We start from the raw sequence: 20523 nt of genomic DNA on the forward strand, positions 1-20523 counted from the left end.
TACCATGCTAATGACCCCATCCATGGATATCAGTCGACTCCGGGCCATGATGTTGATCTGGAGTGTGTATCGCATATGGGGAAAGAGGAGCTACAGAAGGAAAAGTAAGTAAGAGATTTGCATTCACTGCCTTCACATTCTTTGAAGATAAAAATATATGAATAAAGAATGAATTTTAATGTCTTGTCTGTGAGTGCGTGCGTTATTGCACCTGCGTGTGTGTACCTGTACCCATAGATATATAAAGGCTAGATGTCTCGTCCGCGTTGCTGGCCAATGGAGCTCGACATCCGCACACGGCGGCCATCTTACGACAGAGTGCTCGCTCACTCATAACATGGTGCATGTACTTTTAAATAACCATAACTTGCTCAATTTTCTACCGATTTTCAAACGGTTTGGTTTGTTATAAACGTCAGAGATGTAGCTATTATACTGTATACATATGAATAATTATGTTCAAAATGTTTAAGCATTCAGAATTATAGCCACGTTAATAACGTTTGTAAGAAACCAAACCGTTTGTAAATCCGTCAAGAATTCAGCAAGTTACGAGCATTTTAGTTGGCGTATGTCACTCACCTTCCGTCCACAGCAGCAGGGAGCAGCAGCGCAGTCTCCTGACCTAAGATGGCCGCCAAGTGACGACACAGCTGACTCCGCCTTGAGCCATCTAGCCTTTCTATACATGTCTATGCCTGTACCTGCAAGCCTGCTTTTGTGTGTGACTTCCTTAATTCCATTCCAGTTATTCTTACACGAATTCATTTTTTTGAGAGAATGGTAAGATGGAGGTGAATGGGTTTGAGTAAGACATTACTTGTACCCAATGGTTTGTGTAGTCTGTGTCCTCAGGCTTTAGATATCTCTGTCTCGCTCTCCAAAAGGCAAATAATGAAGGGCAGGCTTTTTCACAAAGCCACATCTCTGAGGTCAAATAAACAGCTGTGACCACAGACTACAGCTGGAAAACTCCCCTGCCGTCAAATAGTATAGAAAGTAACCTACATTATTTAAAGCTACACTGTATAATATTTTAAGTTGATTTTTAGCAAAAAACACTTTGTTCTTTCAAAATTATACATTCTTATTAATGTGTAATAACTTCAACCAACTAATTAATTATTCTCGTAAGTGTATAATCTGCAATTTAGAATACATACGAGTGAGTCGCTCGAATGGCGGAAGCCATGTTGCACATCCATCTTGAAAATACATTAGACAAAGAGGGACATACCTGGAAATTCGAGCTTCGCCTTTCGCGTTTTTACACACAGTGGCACCGTGACGAATGCGAGGGGGAGATTACTCGCGACTGCCGGCAGATTTGAAATAATACGGCCACCGTAGTAGTTAAAACGCCCTCGGAATGGGGGGGGGGGGGGGGGAGAAAGTAATATTCAGCTGGTAGTCATATACAATTTCACCGCTAGATGGGAGAAAATCTCACACAGTGTAGCTTTAACTCTCTATCATTCTCTCTCTCTCTGTCTTTCTCTGTGAATATGGCATGTCTGGAACACGCCGCTGTGGTTCTATGAGCCCTCGCCGTTCACACGTCAAACCAACTCATGCGCGACAGATTCAATACCTTGTGGAGAGGATGTGAAGAGGGAAGATTGCGCAATGTGGCCACGGTGAACACCTCCGCCAGCAGGTGAGTCCTCAGCAGGTGAAAGTCCACCTCGTGAACGCCAAACTCTGCGTTTCGGACGAAGATCTTGGCCAGTTTCCAGTCGGCCTCTGAATCCGTTGGGAGGAAGATGGGATTGTCTTTGCTGGGCTGTTGTCCTAACTGTGCAGATTAAATTTGAACATCCGTGAAAATGGTACAAACGGATTCTGAGGGAATATGGGTAATTATTTTTAAAGACACTGACATCTTAAAAAAAGGTTTATTTAATGTTTAATCATTCAGACATGTTCGCCTACTCATCAGTTGTACATTATATATCACCTTTTCTTTTTTTTTTTCTTTGTAATAATTTGCTTATTTACCTCATCTTTCAAGATTTATTCATCTGTATTTAATTTAATAAAGACTGACCATGTAGTTCTGTTTCGGTCAAAGCACTTAGATGTCACCCTGGGATATCGCTTCTTGAGCATTACCCATCTGAAGCCAATTCTAATCCCTCTACATGCTCAAGGAGCGATATCCCATACAGCGAGATGTCTTGTGTTCTCCCTCAAAGAGCCGAGGTTATATTCATAACCTGTGGATTTCTGCACTCCGGATGCAAGATACGCACCTGAATGGCGATGGGCAGCATCATGCCATGAGGGTTGCAGTACAGCAGGACCAGGGGAGCCGTGAGATACTGCTTCCTGTTATTGACAACATTCCCCACCAGCCCGTCCAACATCTTATAGTCAGACAAGAAGATGTTCCCTTTCTGGGTAAGGGGGTAGATCACACCAAATAATGAAGAAACCCAGGAAATCAGACAAAACCAAAGCAAACCAGACCCAGTCATTCCAAATCACTGCCAGGAGCAAGTAGCGTACCTCCATCTCCTCCTCCAAGCTGCTCCCTCTTAGGGAGTCTTTGACCATGTCATCTGTGACGGGGAAATTCTCAGGCAGAGTTGAGCAGCGCTGGATCATCATGGGATTGAGGCCATTCAGATACTGGTAGCCAAAGAACTCGTCCTCTTTCCAGTGCTCCTGACAGTATTCTGCAAAGCATGCTGTGTCAGAACATATCCCTTACGGAACGAAAATATATTTCCAATATATGAATGATCAATATATATAGTGTGTTAATATATTAAAATGTATTGAAATAATACATAAGGAATTGCCGCTTTTCATATATTGAAAAATATCGGACAACATATGTACTAATATATCATAATGTATGTAACTTTATATTCAGTAATACACTTCATAATATTATAGATGTATATGTGATTAGATATGGTACTGCATGTGTAATATATTACAGAAATATTAATAATTACTCATACAACTTAAACACACATATGTATATAGAGAGAGAAATATAGAATGTAACATATTTCTTATAATTTTTTTAATTATTTACATTATAAGTGTTTCATATTTTCAAGCTAATTAACAAAAGCACAAGCACACCTGCATGTACTAAAGTATTTATCCAAGAGACTATCACTGTGCTGAGGAGTGCACAGCCATTACTTTGTTAAATATAATAATTATAGTTTAAATGATCTATGGCCAATCATCAACCGAACCACAGGCTCTACTCTTCAGCACAATGGTAACTCCAAAAACTCAGATATACCAGAAAACCTTTCTAATTAAAAAAATAATAGAACAATAAACACTAACAGATCTCAGCCCTATATTAATATTGAGTAGAACACATTAAATAACACTTAATTTGAACATTTAGGGAGAGCTAGGCATTTCTTTTGCAAATCTGTGCCCAGACGGCCTGGGTAAAAATAATATTTAAAAAAAAAAGAAAATTAATAATTACCTTTTGAGATGTCTACCTAGGGGTTTTTAGGGGTGCTGAATCTATCCCAGCCATTAGTTTTGAGTCAAAATGACTCCAAGTCCATACAGAAATCCATAAAAAGTGGTTTTATTGAACAATTACAAAACAAAACTTCCTAAATCAGTTTAAAATTTAACAAACCTCATCCAAATCCCCTGCATCGTCCTCACTTCTGTTATCATCTGGCTGGTTGATGTTCTGGCAAGAGTTACCATGACAGTTCCCACAAACAGAAATATGTTTGTCAGGATATATTAGTTTGATAGAATATGTTTGTAAGCACCCCTCTGCTTTGTCAGTCTCCACTTTTTATGGATTTCTGTATGGACTTGGAGTCATTTTTACTCAAAACTAATGGCTGGGATAGATTCAGCACCCCTAAAAACCCCTAGGTAGACATCTCAAAAGGTAATATTGGTTTAAATTTTTTTATTATTATTTTTACCCAGGCCGTCTGGGCACCCCAACTTTGATCGCCTCTCCAGGCATTTCCCAGAGGATTTGGCCGTGGATAAATTGGGAGGTGTTACTAGACACCTATAACACATGGTAAAAAAAACACATGGTAAAAAAAAGCTATTGGTAAGATTGGCAAAAAAAAAGCCTAACTTTCCCTAACTATAAGAAGCAAAGCATGCTGGGAACTAAAAATCTGTTGTAACTCATTCCATGAATGTGTGTGTGCGTGTGAGTATATATATTAGTGGTGGGCCGTTATCGGCGTTAACGCGCGTTATATTCTAAAAGACATCAGTTAGAATATTCTAATTTTAAATTTGGGGTTTCATAAGCTCCAAGCCATAATAAACATTAGACCTACTTAAGTCTCTGCAGCTAGTGTACTTAAATTTTATTTATCTGCAAAATTATGTTGTATACTTACAGTTTTGCACAATATATGTTCTCAAAACTACATGAACCCTTTAAAAAAAAAAAAAAAAAAAAAAAATAGTTGTTTAGCAGCCAGGGTCTGTGTAACCTGTTCTGAAATGGTTTTATTATAATATCGTTATCGCAAGAGGCTGCAATGTATATCACAATATGGATTTTAGGCCATATCGCCCATCCCTAATTGATAGCCTATAGTAGTTGATAATAACATAGGCCTACCTAATGTTGCCTACGGACGGTAACAGTACAGTAGTAACTTTTTACTGTCTATGAGTAGAACAGCTTTCTCAAGCAGTTTGTGATGCATTGTGGAAACAGGAGATGAGCCCCTGGTCTAATGCGCCACCTGGCTTGAGAAACCCGTTCTCAAAGACTTACTTTTATAGTCATTATTTGGGTAGCACACATATTCTGAATGCCTTCAGCAGAATTCAAATGAGCCATTTTAATCTAGATTAATCTAGATTAATTTCAAAATTAATCTATGCCCACCTCTAATATATATATATATATATACATACATGTGAACATACAATACATTCACATTTATATGGGAACATGTATGTGCAATATATGTATACAATAAAGGATAAAACTTTGTGAATATTACATGTAATTCTATTTTTGTCTTCATTTATAAATATTTTATATTCATTAATATATAGCCATACATGGTCAATGCATATATTGCAGTATATTAAAAAATATATAAGCACTAGTTTCCCATATACGGGAATTTATTATGTAATATATCGCATTATATTTTGCTGTATATTCCCATATAATTTTGTTCTGTAAGGGTTGCTACATGTTATTTGCAGTACAGTCATTTTGAACAGTTCGTTCATTTAAGATGAGTACCAATGGTTTTGTTTCCGTTTCCACAGATGATTGCTTCCAGTTGGCTGATGCTTTCCCACGATCTTCTGCAGTCAGCTAATCCAGTTAGCTTCAGAGCAGCTAACCTGCACACACAGAATACACAGGTACACAGTGCAAACATTAGTAGTGTAACTAGCCTTGATATACTATCTATGGTCCATCCTAGCTTTAGTTGTGAGCATCTTTGTAGTTACTATTAGATATTATCTCATTACTGTCTTCGAGACAAAGCTATTTTGCGAATGCCATCCACTTCCATGCAAAATACACCGAATATACATGGATCATGTTTTCAAATCACCACAGTTAAATTTTAACTAAAGTATACTTAAAGTTAAATCTAGCTTAAATATTAAGCATTTTCACCAGTGCAATTTATAACTTAAAAACACACCATATTTAGGCTAACCTACAAACAGAAAACATTGATACAGTTCATTGTCCTAACAATAATGGTGAAATGGTTAAGCTTGCTGTCGTGGGCTTACTAACGAACTCTCTAAATGCGTCTCTAGAGTTACCATTACACTGTAGCCTGGATGCCAGCCGAACTTAGCCCCGCCCACAATATTTGAGGTCGGGAAGTTCGGTCTGGACTTGATCCGTTGTGGAGCAACTATGCTCAAACCAGAGCTGATCGGACCAATCAAATTGTCAGGGTGGGCTTTATACGATGATGGACAGATGATCAACAGTAACGTAATCATCCACGTCACCAAAGAGCGCTTGGGTTGAATTCGTGACTGGTTGAGACTGTTTTCCAAAGATGGCTCCTGTCTGTATTCGCGAAGTGTACTGTCTTTATAAAGTATCTTCTTATTAAACTGTCTGTACAAAGTTCTCAGTGCTTCGGTTTGCATGTAGGGACCCTCATTATGCTACCGTGTTAGGGTGGGGCTATTTTGAGCCTTGTTAGTGGTATTAACTAGCGATTTCTTTTTACTTACTCTATGCCCTATATACCAGCGTTATAAGCTAATCTGTGGTTCGAGCTAAAACTGGGTACATTCGATTAGCATGAAAACACATCCCAGAGAACGGTCGACTCGGTACCCATGTGTTATTAACCCCTAGGTTCATTTTGCGCCGGAATTATCCTTTAAAGGGATACTTCAGAATTTAGCATTAAGCTTTGTATTAGTAGAAAACCTGTAGTATTTTCGAATTACCGTGCCTCCCTCCCTCATATCCCCCTGAGATGAGAGATTTATGTATTTTTTGTCTGGAAAAAATCCTCCAATGACGCAAAAATCGTCATTTTGCGTCATCGGAGGATTTTCTGGCCAGAGGCTAAAGACTACAGCCAGTAGTAGGAGCTGTCCCGCATGTTCTCAACCCGCCCATAGAGGGTGGGATCTCACTCACAGAATGTACACAGTATCAGCCATCTTTCTTTGGAAGCTAATCTAGCAGGCTCTGGTTCTGTGGAGAAAGCTGAGTAGTAGGGGTTACCATCCTCCTTTTGGCTTTTGCTTTCTGCAGTCGCCATTCATTGTTTACATGCAATCTTTTGTTTCAATCTTACTGAATTCATTCTGATTGGTGAATCTGAATGTAGTGTTTACATGAACACTAAACAAGTGATCGGTTGATGTGCGTTTTAACATTGCTGAGAATATTCCTGCTCCTCCGTGAGAGATACGAGACCGGCTCACAGGTGTCGCTCATCAGTAATGACGCCACCGGCCTCGCGCCGTTCTCTCACGCCCCTCAGCCTCGTCCTGCTCGCCACAGTAAACATGATGAATGGCGACTGTAGAACGCAAAAGCCGAATCCCGGACATTTTGGGCGATCTCGAAATCCCAGGCAAACTTGTCATAGAGACTCACTAGCAGCCTAGCCTTGTTGTTTTCAACTACCCTCTCTTACCGATAGGCGTGGCTTGGGAGTGGCCTCCTAGGGCAGCGAAGCAAGTGCATTCTGGGAGTTGTTGTCTTTCTTCCACATGAGCCTTCTCAGTCTAGAAAGCTCCAAATTCAAAAATAATTTCACATTTATTCTACATAAATTACCTATTTTAAATACACATTCATCTTTCCAGAGGTGAAGTATCCCTTTAAGCACGAGAATATGTCTTCTCCCTAATTTTTATGCAGAGTGAAACTACACCTGCTGCCGCTACCAATAATTGTGATCTGGAAGAGGAAGCCTATATGGCAAAGATTGACCATGAATAGGCCTACTGTCCATATTGCTTGTAATTGAAATTAAAATAGAGTCGACACCTGTTCAGTTGTTTCCCTAAATTCTTATGGTTGTGTTGTTCTAAAAACCCAATATTGGGGCCAGCAGACCCGTGAACACTGAACAGTGTGTAACAAAGAGATGAACACTACAAGAGGGTTAAAATGACTTGGTCACTTACTGCGTTCCTGCGGTGAAGTAAAACTCGGTTTTCTTTGTGAAAGAGAACCGGACTTCAGGTGGCAGACAGAGGGGAGTTTCACAATTGATAACTTGAGGTGTGCCCTCAGCATACTCGCGCCACCTGGGGGTAGAATATTCAGCTGTATTTCAACGGAAGGAATTTAATTTCTCTGAATTTATTTTAATATAATACAGACACTTCGCTGTCACACCCGACTTGTATTAGTGTGCTGCCCACAAACCTAAATAGCTTTTGTTGCTCCTCTAGATGCCTCATCCTTTGTCTTTGGGCTATTTGGTTGGTCTCCTGGAACACAAGTGAAGCTGAAATGCAAATGCCAACATTAATTCACAATCTAAATTTGTTTATGTTTGCAACCGAAAACATTTTTGAAAGAAAAAATTTAGGTTAGGTTAGTTAACAGTTAGGTTATATATATTGTTTCTTGACCATAGGACGATGATTTGTCATCCATGTAAAACATTTTTCATACACAGCAAAAACTCCAGTGTTAAAGTTAATGAGATAATTACGTTATTAATCGAGTGATAATTGAGCATTACTGAAGACACCTGATGTTAAAGGAGAACTCGGCAACTCTAGCGAACTCTAGTCACTTCTTCGCTGATTTTTCCGTTTGTTGTCGCATGTTTTCCCCACGAGCTCCCCCAGCTGTGGGGGGGCGTATATTTCACAACACGGTCGTAAAAAACTCACTTGCAGCGGCCTCCTCCCCTTCTCTACCGCTGCTCATGTGCGTTTGTTTTGATCGGAGCAAGCCAACTGTATCGTGTGGAGCTATGTCTGACTACCGAGGTGGGTAATCTGGTAATACATCATACATGCATGTGTGTTTATGTCGAATTGCCGTAAAGCAATTCGTGTTTCGCGCTCGTTCTCGTTCTCGTTCTCGCTTCTCACGAGACTTCCAATTTCTATCTTGCCGGGACGGTAGTCCCCAAGTTGCAAGGTTGGTTTTCCGCCTGGGAACGCTGGGGGGAGCGGGGAAAGTCACCAACATCACCAGAAAAGGTTGTTTAACCATCCAAATGATTTCTAGACAGTTTTATTAAGTTAAAAAAGTTACCAAGTTCTCCTTTAACAACATTTTTCATAGACACTTTAATTTGATTACAAATGTGCTTTATTTGAAAAAGGTGAATAGTAGCATTAGCCTATAGCTAATACAGCACAGTCTTCTGAAATACATAAAAAAAGTTTTTTTTTAAATATGCCATCACCCAGTGAACATCACAACAATAGGCGAGTTTCCATTACATTTTTGAGAAATGACGGTGTTTCCATTAACTGATGTTATGCGACTAAAACTTCATTTTTTCCTCTTGCGATAAGTAAAATCATTTCAAAAACCATGGCAACGGGCACTGGTAGGTTTATGTACTATATCCCAGCCACTGCACTAGCCATTATTATTAACCCTTGTGTGGTGTTCACAACCCAATTTCCCCTGTGGTGTTCCCGGACAAAAATGGCCGGACTATAAAAAATAGTAATAATAAAAGTTTTTCAAAACAAAATTCCTGGTGAAAAATTAATGTACACTAGTGTGATCAACAGTGCCAATTTTCTTCAGATTTTATTTAATATTTCCAAAATTATTCAAAAATAATATTTTTTTTACTCAAAAAATTAGATGCCTACTCTCAAAGAAATGAGGCCTACTATTAATCAGATGCAAATAGAAATATAAAACCAGTCCTAACTGAAACAGAACAAGTTGACAAAAAGATTTAATCCAATATTGGGTGATAATATTGCATAACGAGTGATTTATAAGCTATTTTTTGTAGTCCGGTCATTTTTGTCCGGGAACACCATGAGAGTGACAATGTCAAGTCAAGTCAAGTGTATTTGTATAGCGCTTTTCACAATACAGATTGTATCAAAGCAGCTTCACAGTATTAAATTAAAATAATACAACAAGTTTTGTTTCTAATGGAATTTATTGATTGATAAAATTAAAATTAAATATCCCCAAAATATCCCCAACTGAGCAAGCCAAAGGCAACAGTGGCAAGGAACCGAAAAACTCCATCAGGTGACCTAATGGAGAAAAAAAAACCTTGGGAGAACCCAGGCTCAGTCGGGGGCCAGTTCTCCTCTGGCGTTTATGAACTAGAGGTCGGATTTAACTGTAGAATTAAAAGTATTATATGAATGCCTGGCTGAAGAGATGCGTCTTTAATCTAGTTTTAAACTGGGAGAGCGAGTCTGAGCAAAGAACAGTATCAGGAAGACTATTCCAGAGTTTTGGAGCTAAATGTGAAAATGCTCTCCCTCCTTTGGTGGATCTGGATATCCTAGGTATGACCAAAAGCCTTGAATTTAGTGATCTTAAAGAGTGCAATGGATTATAGGGCGATAGAAGATCCGTTAAATAAACTGGAGCTAAGCCGTTTAGGGCTTTATAAGTCAGTAGCAATACCTTGTAATTAATACGGGACTTTATAGGTAACCAATGTAGGGATGATAAAATCGGTGTTATATGATCATATTTTCTTGATCTAGTAAGAACTCTAGCGGCTGCATTTTGGACTAACTGTAGCTTGTTTATTGAGGATGCAGGACAACCGGCTAATAGCGCATTACAGTAATCTAGTCTCGAGGTCATGAACGCATGAACTAACTTTTCTGCGTCAGAAACTGATAGCATATTACGTAGCTTAGCAATGTTTCTAAGGTGGAAAAAAGCTGTTCTTGTAACATATGAAATATGATTTTCAAAAGACAGGTTGCAGTCTAATATAACACCCAGGTCTTTTACTGTAGAGGATAAAGTAACAGGACATCCTACGATGTTAAAGTTGTATTGTAAGAGGTTTTGTGGGCGTTTTTTTGAGCCGATGATTAGTACCTCTGTCTTGTCTGGATTTAATAAAAGAAAATTACGCGTCATCCAATCTTTTATATCTTTAACACATTCTGTCAGTTTAGATATTTTAGTGTTTTCATTCGGCTGTGATGAAATATGTATTTGAGTGTCATCAGCATAACAATTGAAACTAATTCCATGTTTCCTTATAATATTTCCAAGTGGCATCATATATATTGAGAATAATAGAGGGCCTAACACAGATCCCTGCGGCACTCCATAGTTTACTGGAGTTATGATAGATTTTTCTCCATTTAAATAGACAAAATGGTAGCGGTCAGATAGGTATGATCTAAACCAGCTTAATGCTTGTCCTTGAACACCCGTATAATTTTGTAGTCGATCTAAGAGTATTGTATGATCTATAGTATCGAACACAGCACTAAGATCAAGTAAAACTAGTATTGAGATACAGCCTTGGTCAGAAGCTAAAAGTAAATCATTTGTGATTTTAACAAGCGCAGTTTCAGTGCTATGATGAGGCCTGAATCCAGACTGAAACTTTTCATAGATGTCATTTTCTTGTAAGAAAGAGCCCAGTTGAGCGGACACAACTTTTTCTAATATTTTAGACATAAATGGAAGATTTGAAATTGGTCTATAATTTGCTAGGTTATTATGATCTAATTGTGGTTTCTTAATGAGTGGTTTTATAACTGCCAATTTAAATGTTCTTGGAACATAACCTAAAGATAAAGACGAGTTAATAATATTGAGGAGAGGCTCTTCCACTACAGGTAACACTTCTTTCAGTAATTTAGTTGGTATAGGATCTAATAAACATGTTGTTGTTTTAGAGGAAGTGATAAGTTTATTTAGCTCTTTGTGCCATATTGTACAAAATAAAAGTTTTTCAAAACAAAATTCCTGGTGAAGAAATTAAGTAGACTAGTGTGATCAACCATGCCAATTTTCTTCAGATTTTATTTTATTTTTCCAAAATTATTCAAAAATAATGTTTTTTTTTACTCAAAAAATTGGATGCCTACTATCAAATAAATGAGGCCTACGATTAATCAGATGCAAATAGAAATATAAAACCAGTCCTAACTGAAAGAGAACAAGTTGACAAAAAGACTGAATCCAGAAAATATAGTATAATGAGAGATTTATAAGCTATTTTTTGTAGTCCGGCCATTTTTGACCGGGAACACCACAAGAGTGACAAGGTGACAAAGGTGAGAAGAATGAAGAGCGCTTCTCGCTCGTGTGAGTGAACACACACTGGAGTAACAAACGTTTGGGAATTTCATAACGAGTAAAGTCATGGCTGAGAGGTAGAACTTACGTTTCGATCATTTAGATGACACGGGTTCAAATTCCGAACCAACATGGATTACTGTAATTTTTATATTAGCCTATTAATGCATTTTATAGCCTATTATTGATGCAGAGAGATTTGTGTAGTTCTAAAACTCTGTTACACCATAGTTTTCTGCTTATATTTATAAAATAAAATTACCATGCATTTCCATTTTACACTAAGGAACAAAAATTATACAACAGAATGACTTTACATCTGTAGCCTATAATAATTCCAATCGTAATTTCAAAAACAGTTCTGTTATTTTTTATTTTTAAATATTTAAAACCCAAGCATGTTACATGTTTGTTATTTCACAAAAGAAAGAGGACAGACATAGCCTATTTATTCAGTTTTTTATTCCACAGTAATCAGTGCTACTTCACCAATAGACCATATAAAACATATAAAATAAAGATATGCAACAGGCACGTTTAAACGACAAACAATAAAATCAGAACCAGTATTCTGTTGCGTTCATGGTTCCAGTGGCAGTAATGCATGCACGGCTTTTCAAAATGTCACAAAGCGTTATGAGATTGTTTTGAATGAAATGTTGAAGTTTATAATTAAGTGTTTTGGCACACCACGACGAGTGGCGCTATGCATTGTTCTAAAGCCAGGTTTTATTCCGGCATGTTGAATTATTGTTTGACAAACGCGGCGGTGCGTTCATTTGGATTTATTTTTCTCTTAACAGCTAAAATAACTCTCTCTGTCTTTTCTAAACTCAACCCAGAGGAGTAGATAGACTTAACAATTAAATAGTGATAGGGTTGTTATAACATGTATAGTATTGATTGATGTTGATGATGTTGCTGATGTAATGGTGATTGTTATGGAAATGTTCCCCTGTGTTGCTATATTATTTTTAGGATGAACATTGTCAGATGTTTCTTTTTAACATATGGCTGTTGAATTGGAGGCCTATTTATCTATTTATCAATTCTAGAAATGGAGCACTTTATTCTGTAGCACTGAGGCCTATTTATTTATTTACAAACAATGGCTGGCTCCCCCGTTCACATACGTAACGGCTCCTCGTGTCCCCCTTCCGAAGCGCTGATCGAGCCCTCCCGTTCGAATCGCAGTGAGAGTCTTCCCGTCTTAGTCGTCGTGGGACGGCCGCGCTCATGTCGCTGTGTGGGCTCCCCATTCGTCGGGCCGCGAGGGTTCTGTTCCCGTGTCCCAGCCCCCTTCGAAGTGCCGGTCGAGCCCCCCGACAGAGTCCAGCGGGCGCCCTCCCTTCCGCTGGCGAGGCCTACCCATCCGATGCCGTGAGCATCCAAGTTCCCGTCGGATGCTGCGAGGGCCCTCCCAGTTGAATGGCTAAACTCTTTCTCAAATCACGTTCGTAAAAATCTTGCGTCATCGAGTTGTCAGTTCAACTGCTGAATGGGCTTATCCGTCCGATGCCGTGAGCATCCAAGTTCCCGTCGGATGACGCGAGAGCCCTCCCGGTCGAACAGTCAAGCTCGTTTTTAGTAAATACTTCTCATGCCATGCACTTTTTGGGGGGATTAATTCCATATCATTTTACGATTGCTGTCCTGCGCTCACCTGGCTTTTATGGGGGGAGTACTCTGGGTTCGGGCCTAACTCCGAGCTCGGAGCCCTCCCCACGGACAGCACGCCAAATGTGCATAAACTTATTGTACTAATTATATGTAGATGTGAACTCGTGAAATTATGTTTTATTAACAAAGTTCGGGAGGAGCAGGTTCAGATAATTAACCAAATTATGCACAGCTGGAGATTAATCAGTAATCAACTCAATGACAGAGTATAAATTCACAGCAGACCTATCTCTGTTCATTGAAAGTTTGCCAGCATCCCTCCTCCACCCCATCTCCTCACTTCCAGTTCCATCTACACTTACCAACTGGGGGGAGTACTCTGGGTTCGGGCCTAACTCCCCCGGACAGCACGCCAAATACGCATAAACTTATTGTACTAATTATATGCAGATGTGAACTCGTGAAATGTTATTTAGTTTAACAGCAGCACAAAGCACTGTGGTTCAGTAGATTTATATGATGACAGAAATATTACTACATGTAGCCTAAATTATTTAATTATTATTAAATTCCTTCATTATCAACACTTGAATAGCCTATTGCAGGGATTAAAGTTCTCCGTCGCTACGACGGATTTCCGTTAATTGCAGCAAGTCCATCACGGATTTCCGTCATTGTGGGTTCCAGTCTGTCCTTAAAGTCTTAAATTCACTTTTCATAATTTTAAGGCCGTAAATAGGCTTTCATTTCTCAAATAGTGTAATAAATATCTTAATTTTAGTTTGAATAGGTCTTATATTAAGGAAAGACGAGGTGTATTCACCCTGCTGAGGGGGATGTGATCAAAGCCTGGAGTGGAGCAAAAGCACGTTCCTCTCTCCACTCTAAGCACTCTGTAATCACTCCGCTGATAGTCCACTCCGGGTTTTCAATTACCGCTCACGGAAAGTGCATGTCAGGCTACAGCTGAGCGCTGAGGTAGAACTATATTTCAGTGACACACTTATAATGCAGGTAGGGCTGGGCGATATCGATATAAAAAATATATCGATATATTTTTTAAATGCGATATGGAATTAGACCATATCACATCGATATAGTTCAAATTTGCGCTGTGATCCTTGCTCCCCGCGCCTCCGCTCCTCCTTTTCCACACTGCGTGCGTGTTTAGAGCATGTTATGTTATGAGAGGCGAATCATGACTACTTCAGAAAACCCAGCACAATAGGAACTACCAGGCAGGCAGTGACATAAGTGTACGCTGAAATAAAGTTTTTCACCTCAGAAAAACGGACTTTCTTGTCCTGTCAGTCGTTATCCTGTTCTCGTAGCGCACACTCAATTGCACGCGCAAATGCGGCGGCGCGCGCTGTATTGCTTCACTGATCAAGTGCAAAAGAAACTACGAGCATGCAACGCCGTTACGTTGTAAATTACACGAAATAAAAGTAATGCAGGTATGATTCTCATTCTATTCACCAGTTTCCATGTTTCATTAACAGTTATTGTTAATATTGTGTATTCACCATGGTAACTGTCGTTTCCATATAACCCCCAAATGCCACTATTTTTCTTTGTGTTATTTTTTATATTTTTAAATGACTGTGGTGGCTCATACCAACATTGTATTAACAAAAACTAGTTTGGGACTGCTATTTAATAGCTTTAGCCTAGGCCTAATGTTTACAGTGCTATGCATAAGTTTAGACACCCATGCTAAAGTTGACTAAAAAGAGGAATAAAAAAATCATCTTTTGGAAACTGAACTTAATACCTTAATTTGAAAAATTAGGAAAAATCCAACCTTAAAGGACACCAATTTTCTTTGTGAATAAATAATGTATCGTAAATAAATAAATGGTCTTCCTTAAAATACAGGGTGCATAAGTTTGGACACCCCTATGTTAAATTCCCATAGAGGCAGGCAGATTTTTATTTTTAAAGGCCAGTTACTTCATGGATCCAGGATACTATGCATCCTGATAAAGTTCCCTTGGCCTCTGGAATTAAAATAGCCCCACATCATCACATAGCCTTCACCATACCTAGAGATTGGCATGGTTGTATTTCAGTTAGCCTAATAGCTAGTTTGATTTGCATTGAGAGATGATCTTATGGAAAGTATCTCTAGGTATGGTGAAGGCTATGTGATGATGTGGGGCTATTTTAATTCCAAAGGCCAAGGGAACTTTATCAGGATGCATAGTATCCAAAAAAATAAATTAAAAAAATACTTAAAAATAAAAATCTGCCTGCCTCTATGGGAATTTAACATAGGGGTGTCCAAACTTATGCACCCTGTATTTTAAGGAAGAACATTTATTTATTTATGATACATTATTCATTCACAAAGAAAATTGGTGTCCTTAAAGGTTGGATTTTTCCTAATTTTTTAAATTAAGGCATTAAAGGTATAGCGGAGGATCTTTTTACTTCCGGGTGGATACCCTATACTATTGGTCCTCCTAATTGTCAATCATCCTGGTGAATCAATCAAACTTTTCAAAAAGTGGAGAGGGCGGGACTTATCTAAAATTCGGAAAGATCCTCCGCTATACCTTTAAGTTCAATTTCCAAAAGATGATTTTTTTATTCCTCTTTTTAGTCAACTTTAGCATGGGTGTCTAAACTTATGCATAGCACTGTATTTATTAGTACTAGTCTTTACTATTAGTCATATTCTTACAATTTATGTTAAGTAAAGGGGAAAAGTAACTTACTTGTGTGTTAACAAATTTTGTGTAAACGTGTTATAATTTGCATATATATATATATATATATATATATGCAAATTATTAATTATATTAGTATGTTCCATGCCTGGTTTTCATAGATTAAAATATAGCTTTTAAAATACGCCTACTGGCAATATAAAAGCGGTTTAAAACGTCTCCCCTTAAAACGCTATTGGTCTCAACTATTTAAAAAGTTAAAGGAATAAGACTTGGCCTAAAAAAAAATTTCAGTCAGAAGAATTTTTTTCACTTAAATCCCTGCTATTGCTAATGTCTAGAATAGCGATTTAAGTGTGAATGGCAAACTCTTTGTTTTGTTTTGCAAACTCAGCTAGCCTGTGGGGGGTTTGGAGAAGGCAATAGTTGCTTTATCGTGGGGGTGCAGGACAGAGGTGTTAATGTTCCGTCTTTCATATGGAGAGTGTCGGATAGCCAGCCTGATGAGCAGGCAAAAGCTAAATTCTTTTAAGGATAAATCTCAAAATCTCCAAAAGTCCATATGTAGCCCCTATATCTTATTAAATTATAAATATTGTAGTTTTATTTATTGTATTTAAAGGTTGTCCACTCACAATTTCAATTGAAGTGTTCAATCCAGTTGTTTCAACTGGTTTTGTAGAGTTTTAGAGTGTGTGAGCAGTGTGTGTGATTGTTAAAAATCTAGTATTATCCAAACATGAACTGTTGACGAAACGCGTTCATGCCATGAAAGAATGGGAGTGAGCAGCAGATACAGAGCTCTTTAATTCACGATCAACCTCGTTTTATTGTAAGGTGAATTCAGCAAGTCTTTGAAGCAACAAATGTATTTGTTACAGTTTCTTCTTTCGTGATTTGTGTGTATGACACGCAGCGACATTAGGGCTGGGCGATTTAAATCGCGATATTGTTATGCGCATCTCGTCAGTAAAGCCGGTTCCTTGATTAGTAGTAAATCGCCATCACCTGCTTTCAGATGGAGCGGCATTCACTACACAGAGCCGTAGTTAACTGACAAGCTGAGCCATATCGCATTAATATCGCGGACGTATCGCCAGCTGAAAAGCAGGTGATGGCGATTTACTACTAATCAAGGAACCGCCTTTACTGACGAGATGCGCATAACAATATCGCGATTTAAATCGCCCAGCCCTAAGCGACATATACAGTATTATCAGCTGTATGGTGTGTTTTTACCCTGAAATGTTTAATTTCGAGAAAGACCCGGCGCGCGCAGTGAGGGAGACAAAATAAACTTACTAAAAAACAATCCAGTGCGAGAGAGAGGCAAAGAAAAACGCCTGTTCTTAATTTATGTTGCTTTGAACTATTTTCGTTTTGTACCGTTTTAATTTTTTAATTTAGCTGCAATTTCTTTGACAATAGAAATTTAAAATGTTGCAAGAATAAGATTCTGTGTTTCTTATTTTGCATCACAAAGGGAATAAACTCTATCGATGCAACCCTGTTTTAAATTAATAAACTGTCCTGACACTTTATTTATACCTTGAAATGTGCGATGGGGTTTCATACTTAATTTTAATGTTCTTTTACAATTTTTATTTTTTTTTTTTTTTTGTGTGAAAGCAAAAGCTACTGTAGGCTATTGAAAGTGTTTTTCTGATTTGTTCGATCTGTTATGAAAAATGTCTGCCGTTGCTATTGCCGGGTATCACTGTCAGTCATCTCAATTTTCAATTTCATGAATGATTCACACAAAACAATAATTTAGCAGATTAAAGATGAGCTTCATCATCTTCATTTTCTGGTGCGACTGGATGACAGTCTTCCTTCATCAGATGTGTCGTCTTTGCAGCGGCTCAAATGGAATCTAGAAAATTTATGTTGTAATGTACAATTGATAATTAAACAAGATGCTTGACTTTAATAAACAGATACATATTTAAGCATCAAGAACGGTAAAACATAAACACTGTCGGCTACACTGAGATTCGATCTCAGATCGTTTGAAGCTCCGAGAGGCTCATGTTGAAGCGTTGACCACTGAGCTATAGTTAGAATGTAGTCAAGTTAACATCTCTTGCAAAGCCTTGTTGATGTAGCCTGATATTTTTCATTATTCAATTTATTCAATTTAATTTCAGTAATTTCAGTATTGTGCTTATGAATTCGTTAAATGATTCATTTGAATTGATCTGCTACAAGCTTTCAATCGCTCTCAATGAGCCGCGGCGCGGCGGCAGATTACGCAATAGAGAGAATAAACTGACACTTTGCAAAGTCTGTGACTGTAGCGCCTCTTAGCGGTAAGAGGCTGCAAATACACACTCGCAATTTACCGCCGCGGGAACGGAGACGAGTAGTATGTTGTGGTTTGATTTGTGGGGAAGGACTACACGCCTGCGCACATATATTTTAACTTTAGCTGGACAATAACTTTATTCTAGAGCTGCTATAAAATCAAAACACTTTACTTTAATTTCCTATTATCTCTGTAAAGCTGCTTTGGAACAATCTACATTGTTAAAAGCGCTATATAAATGAAGATGACTTGACTTGACTTGAGCATCGGACACTTTACATGACATTACTGACACGATACTGACATTATCTCTCAGTCATATGAAGACACAAAGGTTTGCTTTAAGGGATTATTCTGCAATATACATAAGTGTGTGTGTGTGTGTGTGTGTGTGTGTGTGTGTGTGTGCGTGTGTGTGCGTGTGTGTGTGTGTGCATGTTTTTCTATCCCGGTGGGGACTTAAACCACAAACAAGCACCAATGCTAAATTTTTCTAAATATCATAATCAGTTGTTAACAGACAAGTATTCATTACTTTAATGAGCACATTGTTTCTGCATTAAATTATTACATTGTTTAAATTAATACATTTTTCGCTAACAGTGATTTTGTTTATGTACATTTCTGAAATCCATAACTTAGACAGTTTCCTCTGAGAACACATCCCTCTAAATTGTAATATGGACTCATGCACTTTCTGTAAAGCTGCTTTGAAATTATGTATTGCGAAAAGCGCTGCACAAATAAATGTGAAGTGAATTGAATTGAATTATAGATCATACAGAATGTTTTTTTTTATGTAAAAATGCAAAAAGTTTTGTGTGATTCGTAGGGTTAGTGTAAGGGGACAGAATATACAGTTTGTACAGTATAAAAACCAGAAAACAGACTCTGTGTGTGTGTGTGTGTGTGTGTGTGTGTGTGTGTGTGTGTGTGTGTGTGTGTGCACATGCAGTATATGTACAAGACATCACCACTGAACTTTCAAGTACACTGGTAAATGTGAATTTTGGCCATGATTGAAACTTGAGTGCCTACCTTTAGCAGGTCTTACATAGAGCTTCTCGTTCCAGTCAAGCCAGCAGTAGCACGGAAACAAAACCTCGTCTCCTTCTGGCGTGTTGATCGTGATCTTATCGCAGAACCACTGGTCGTATATAAGACCCATAAACGGCTTGGAGTAGAGCTTGACAGATATGAGCTCTCCCAGGGACGCTTCACAGTGTATCTTAAATTCTCGCTCCTAAACAGACATATGTACAATGGCGTATTAAAAAAAAAACATATATAATAATATGGAGTTGGGTTTAAAATTCAGAGAAGAAACATTTTTTTATATTTTTAAATTAAAAATAATTGTTTTTATCAGTACTCCATAAAACTTTTATACTCACTCTTTCAATTATCTTCCATTAAATATAGTTTTTAGTCCAAAACTCCATACTGTTGGTTTAATTGGGTGCACTTACCTGTCCTCGCCAAAACCACCGAATGTAATTCAGAATCTTTTTCTCACTCTCGGCCTCAGTGCCACGCAGTTTGATGTAGATGTGGCTGTAGGTGCCCGCCGAAAGCCTATCTCCTGTGTGTAACTTTACTGTGTAGATCGCCATGGCTGTTCTGCAAAGTAAAGGACAATGATTTTTAAGAGATAATCCAAACATGATGAGACCACCAAAGAATATCCCCACGTCCAGAGAGGGAGAGAGAGAGTGCGAGAGTGAAAGAGAGAGTCTCACCTCGTACTGTAAGAGAACTCACAATGTTACTGCTGTAAGAACTGCAACAACTGTTGTAACTAGATTGATTGTAAAGAGAAAGCAGTTTATGTCATGGAAATTACAACAAAAATAAAATACATTTTAATTGAACACTCCGTTGCAAAGATCTTCAAAGTTTTATTACCAGGTTTTTGCCAAAACAAGGACCTTGTTCCTTACAAACTGACCTGAACAAGAAGAGGCCGAGCATTTTATAACTCCCTTGTAATGTATTCATTTTCGTCATGGTCCAATCTAATGAGTAATACCTTCTTATTACAAATAGATAAACATCTTCAAACTTAAGTTCATTGTTGCTTGGAATGTTTCATAACACTGGCATTTCCCCCTCTGCGGTGTTACCTGGGCCCTGGAGGTGTTATGACATGATCATTTGTGCTTATCTCTGTTACTGGTGACATTTTCATGACGAAAGTCTGATTACAC

At 38.2% G+C, this 20523-nt stretch overlaps 1 protein-coding gene across 1 annotated transcript in view; it reads right to left on the reverse strand.

Annotated features, from left to right (window-relative positions):
* The window catches only part of LOC308687249 (hydroperoxide isomerase ALOXE3-like), a gene marked incomplete at its 5' end in the record, with an annotated part of 33069 nt that extends 13140 nt beyond the window's left edge, over positions 1 to 19929 (reverse strand). Inside the window, 9 exons of the mRNA XM_081359616.1 lie at positions 4 to 90; positions 1592 to 1795; positions 2253 to 2396; positions 2509 to 2678; positions 5237 to 5340; positions 7624 to 7746; positions 7868 to 7949; positions 19355 to 19559; positions 19786 to 19929. Coding sequence (XP_081215742.1) covers positions 4 to 90; positions 1592 to 1795; positions 2253 to 2396; positions 2509 to 2678; positions 5237 to 5340; positions 7624 to 7746; positions 7868 to 7949; positions 19355 to 19559; positions 19786 to 19929 — 1263 coding nt within the window. The remainder of the gene's footprint in view (positions 1 to 3; positions 91 to 1591; positions 1796 to 2252; positions 2397 to 2508; positions 2679 to 5236; positions 5341 to 7623; positions 7747 to 7867; positions 7950 to 19354; positions 19560 to 19785) is intronic.
* Positions 19930 to 20523: the final 594 nt, after the last annotated feature.

Source organism: Scardinius erythrophthalmus (genome assembly GCF_964197995.2).
Source record: "Scardinius erythrophthalmus genome assembly, chromosome: 1".
Taxonomy (NCBI): Eukaryota; Metazoa; Chordata; class Actinopteri; order Cypriniformes; family Leuciscidae; genus Scardinius; species Scardinius erythrophthalmus.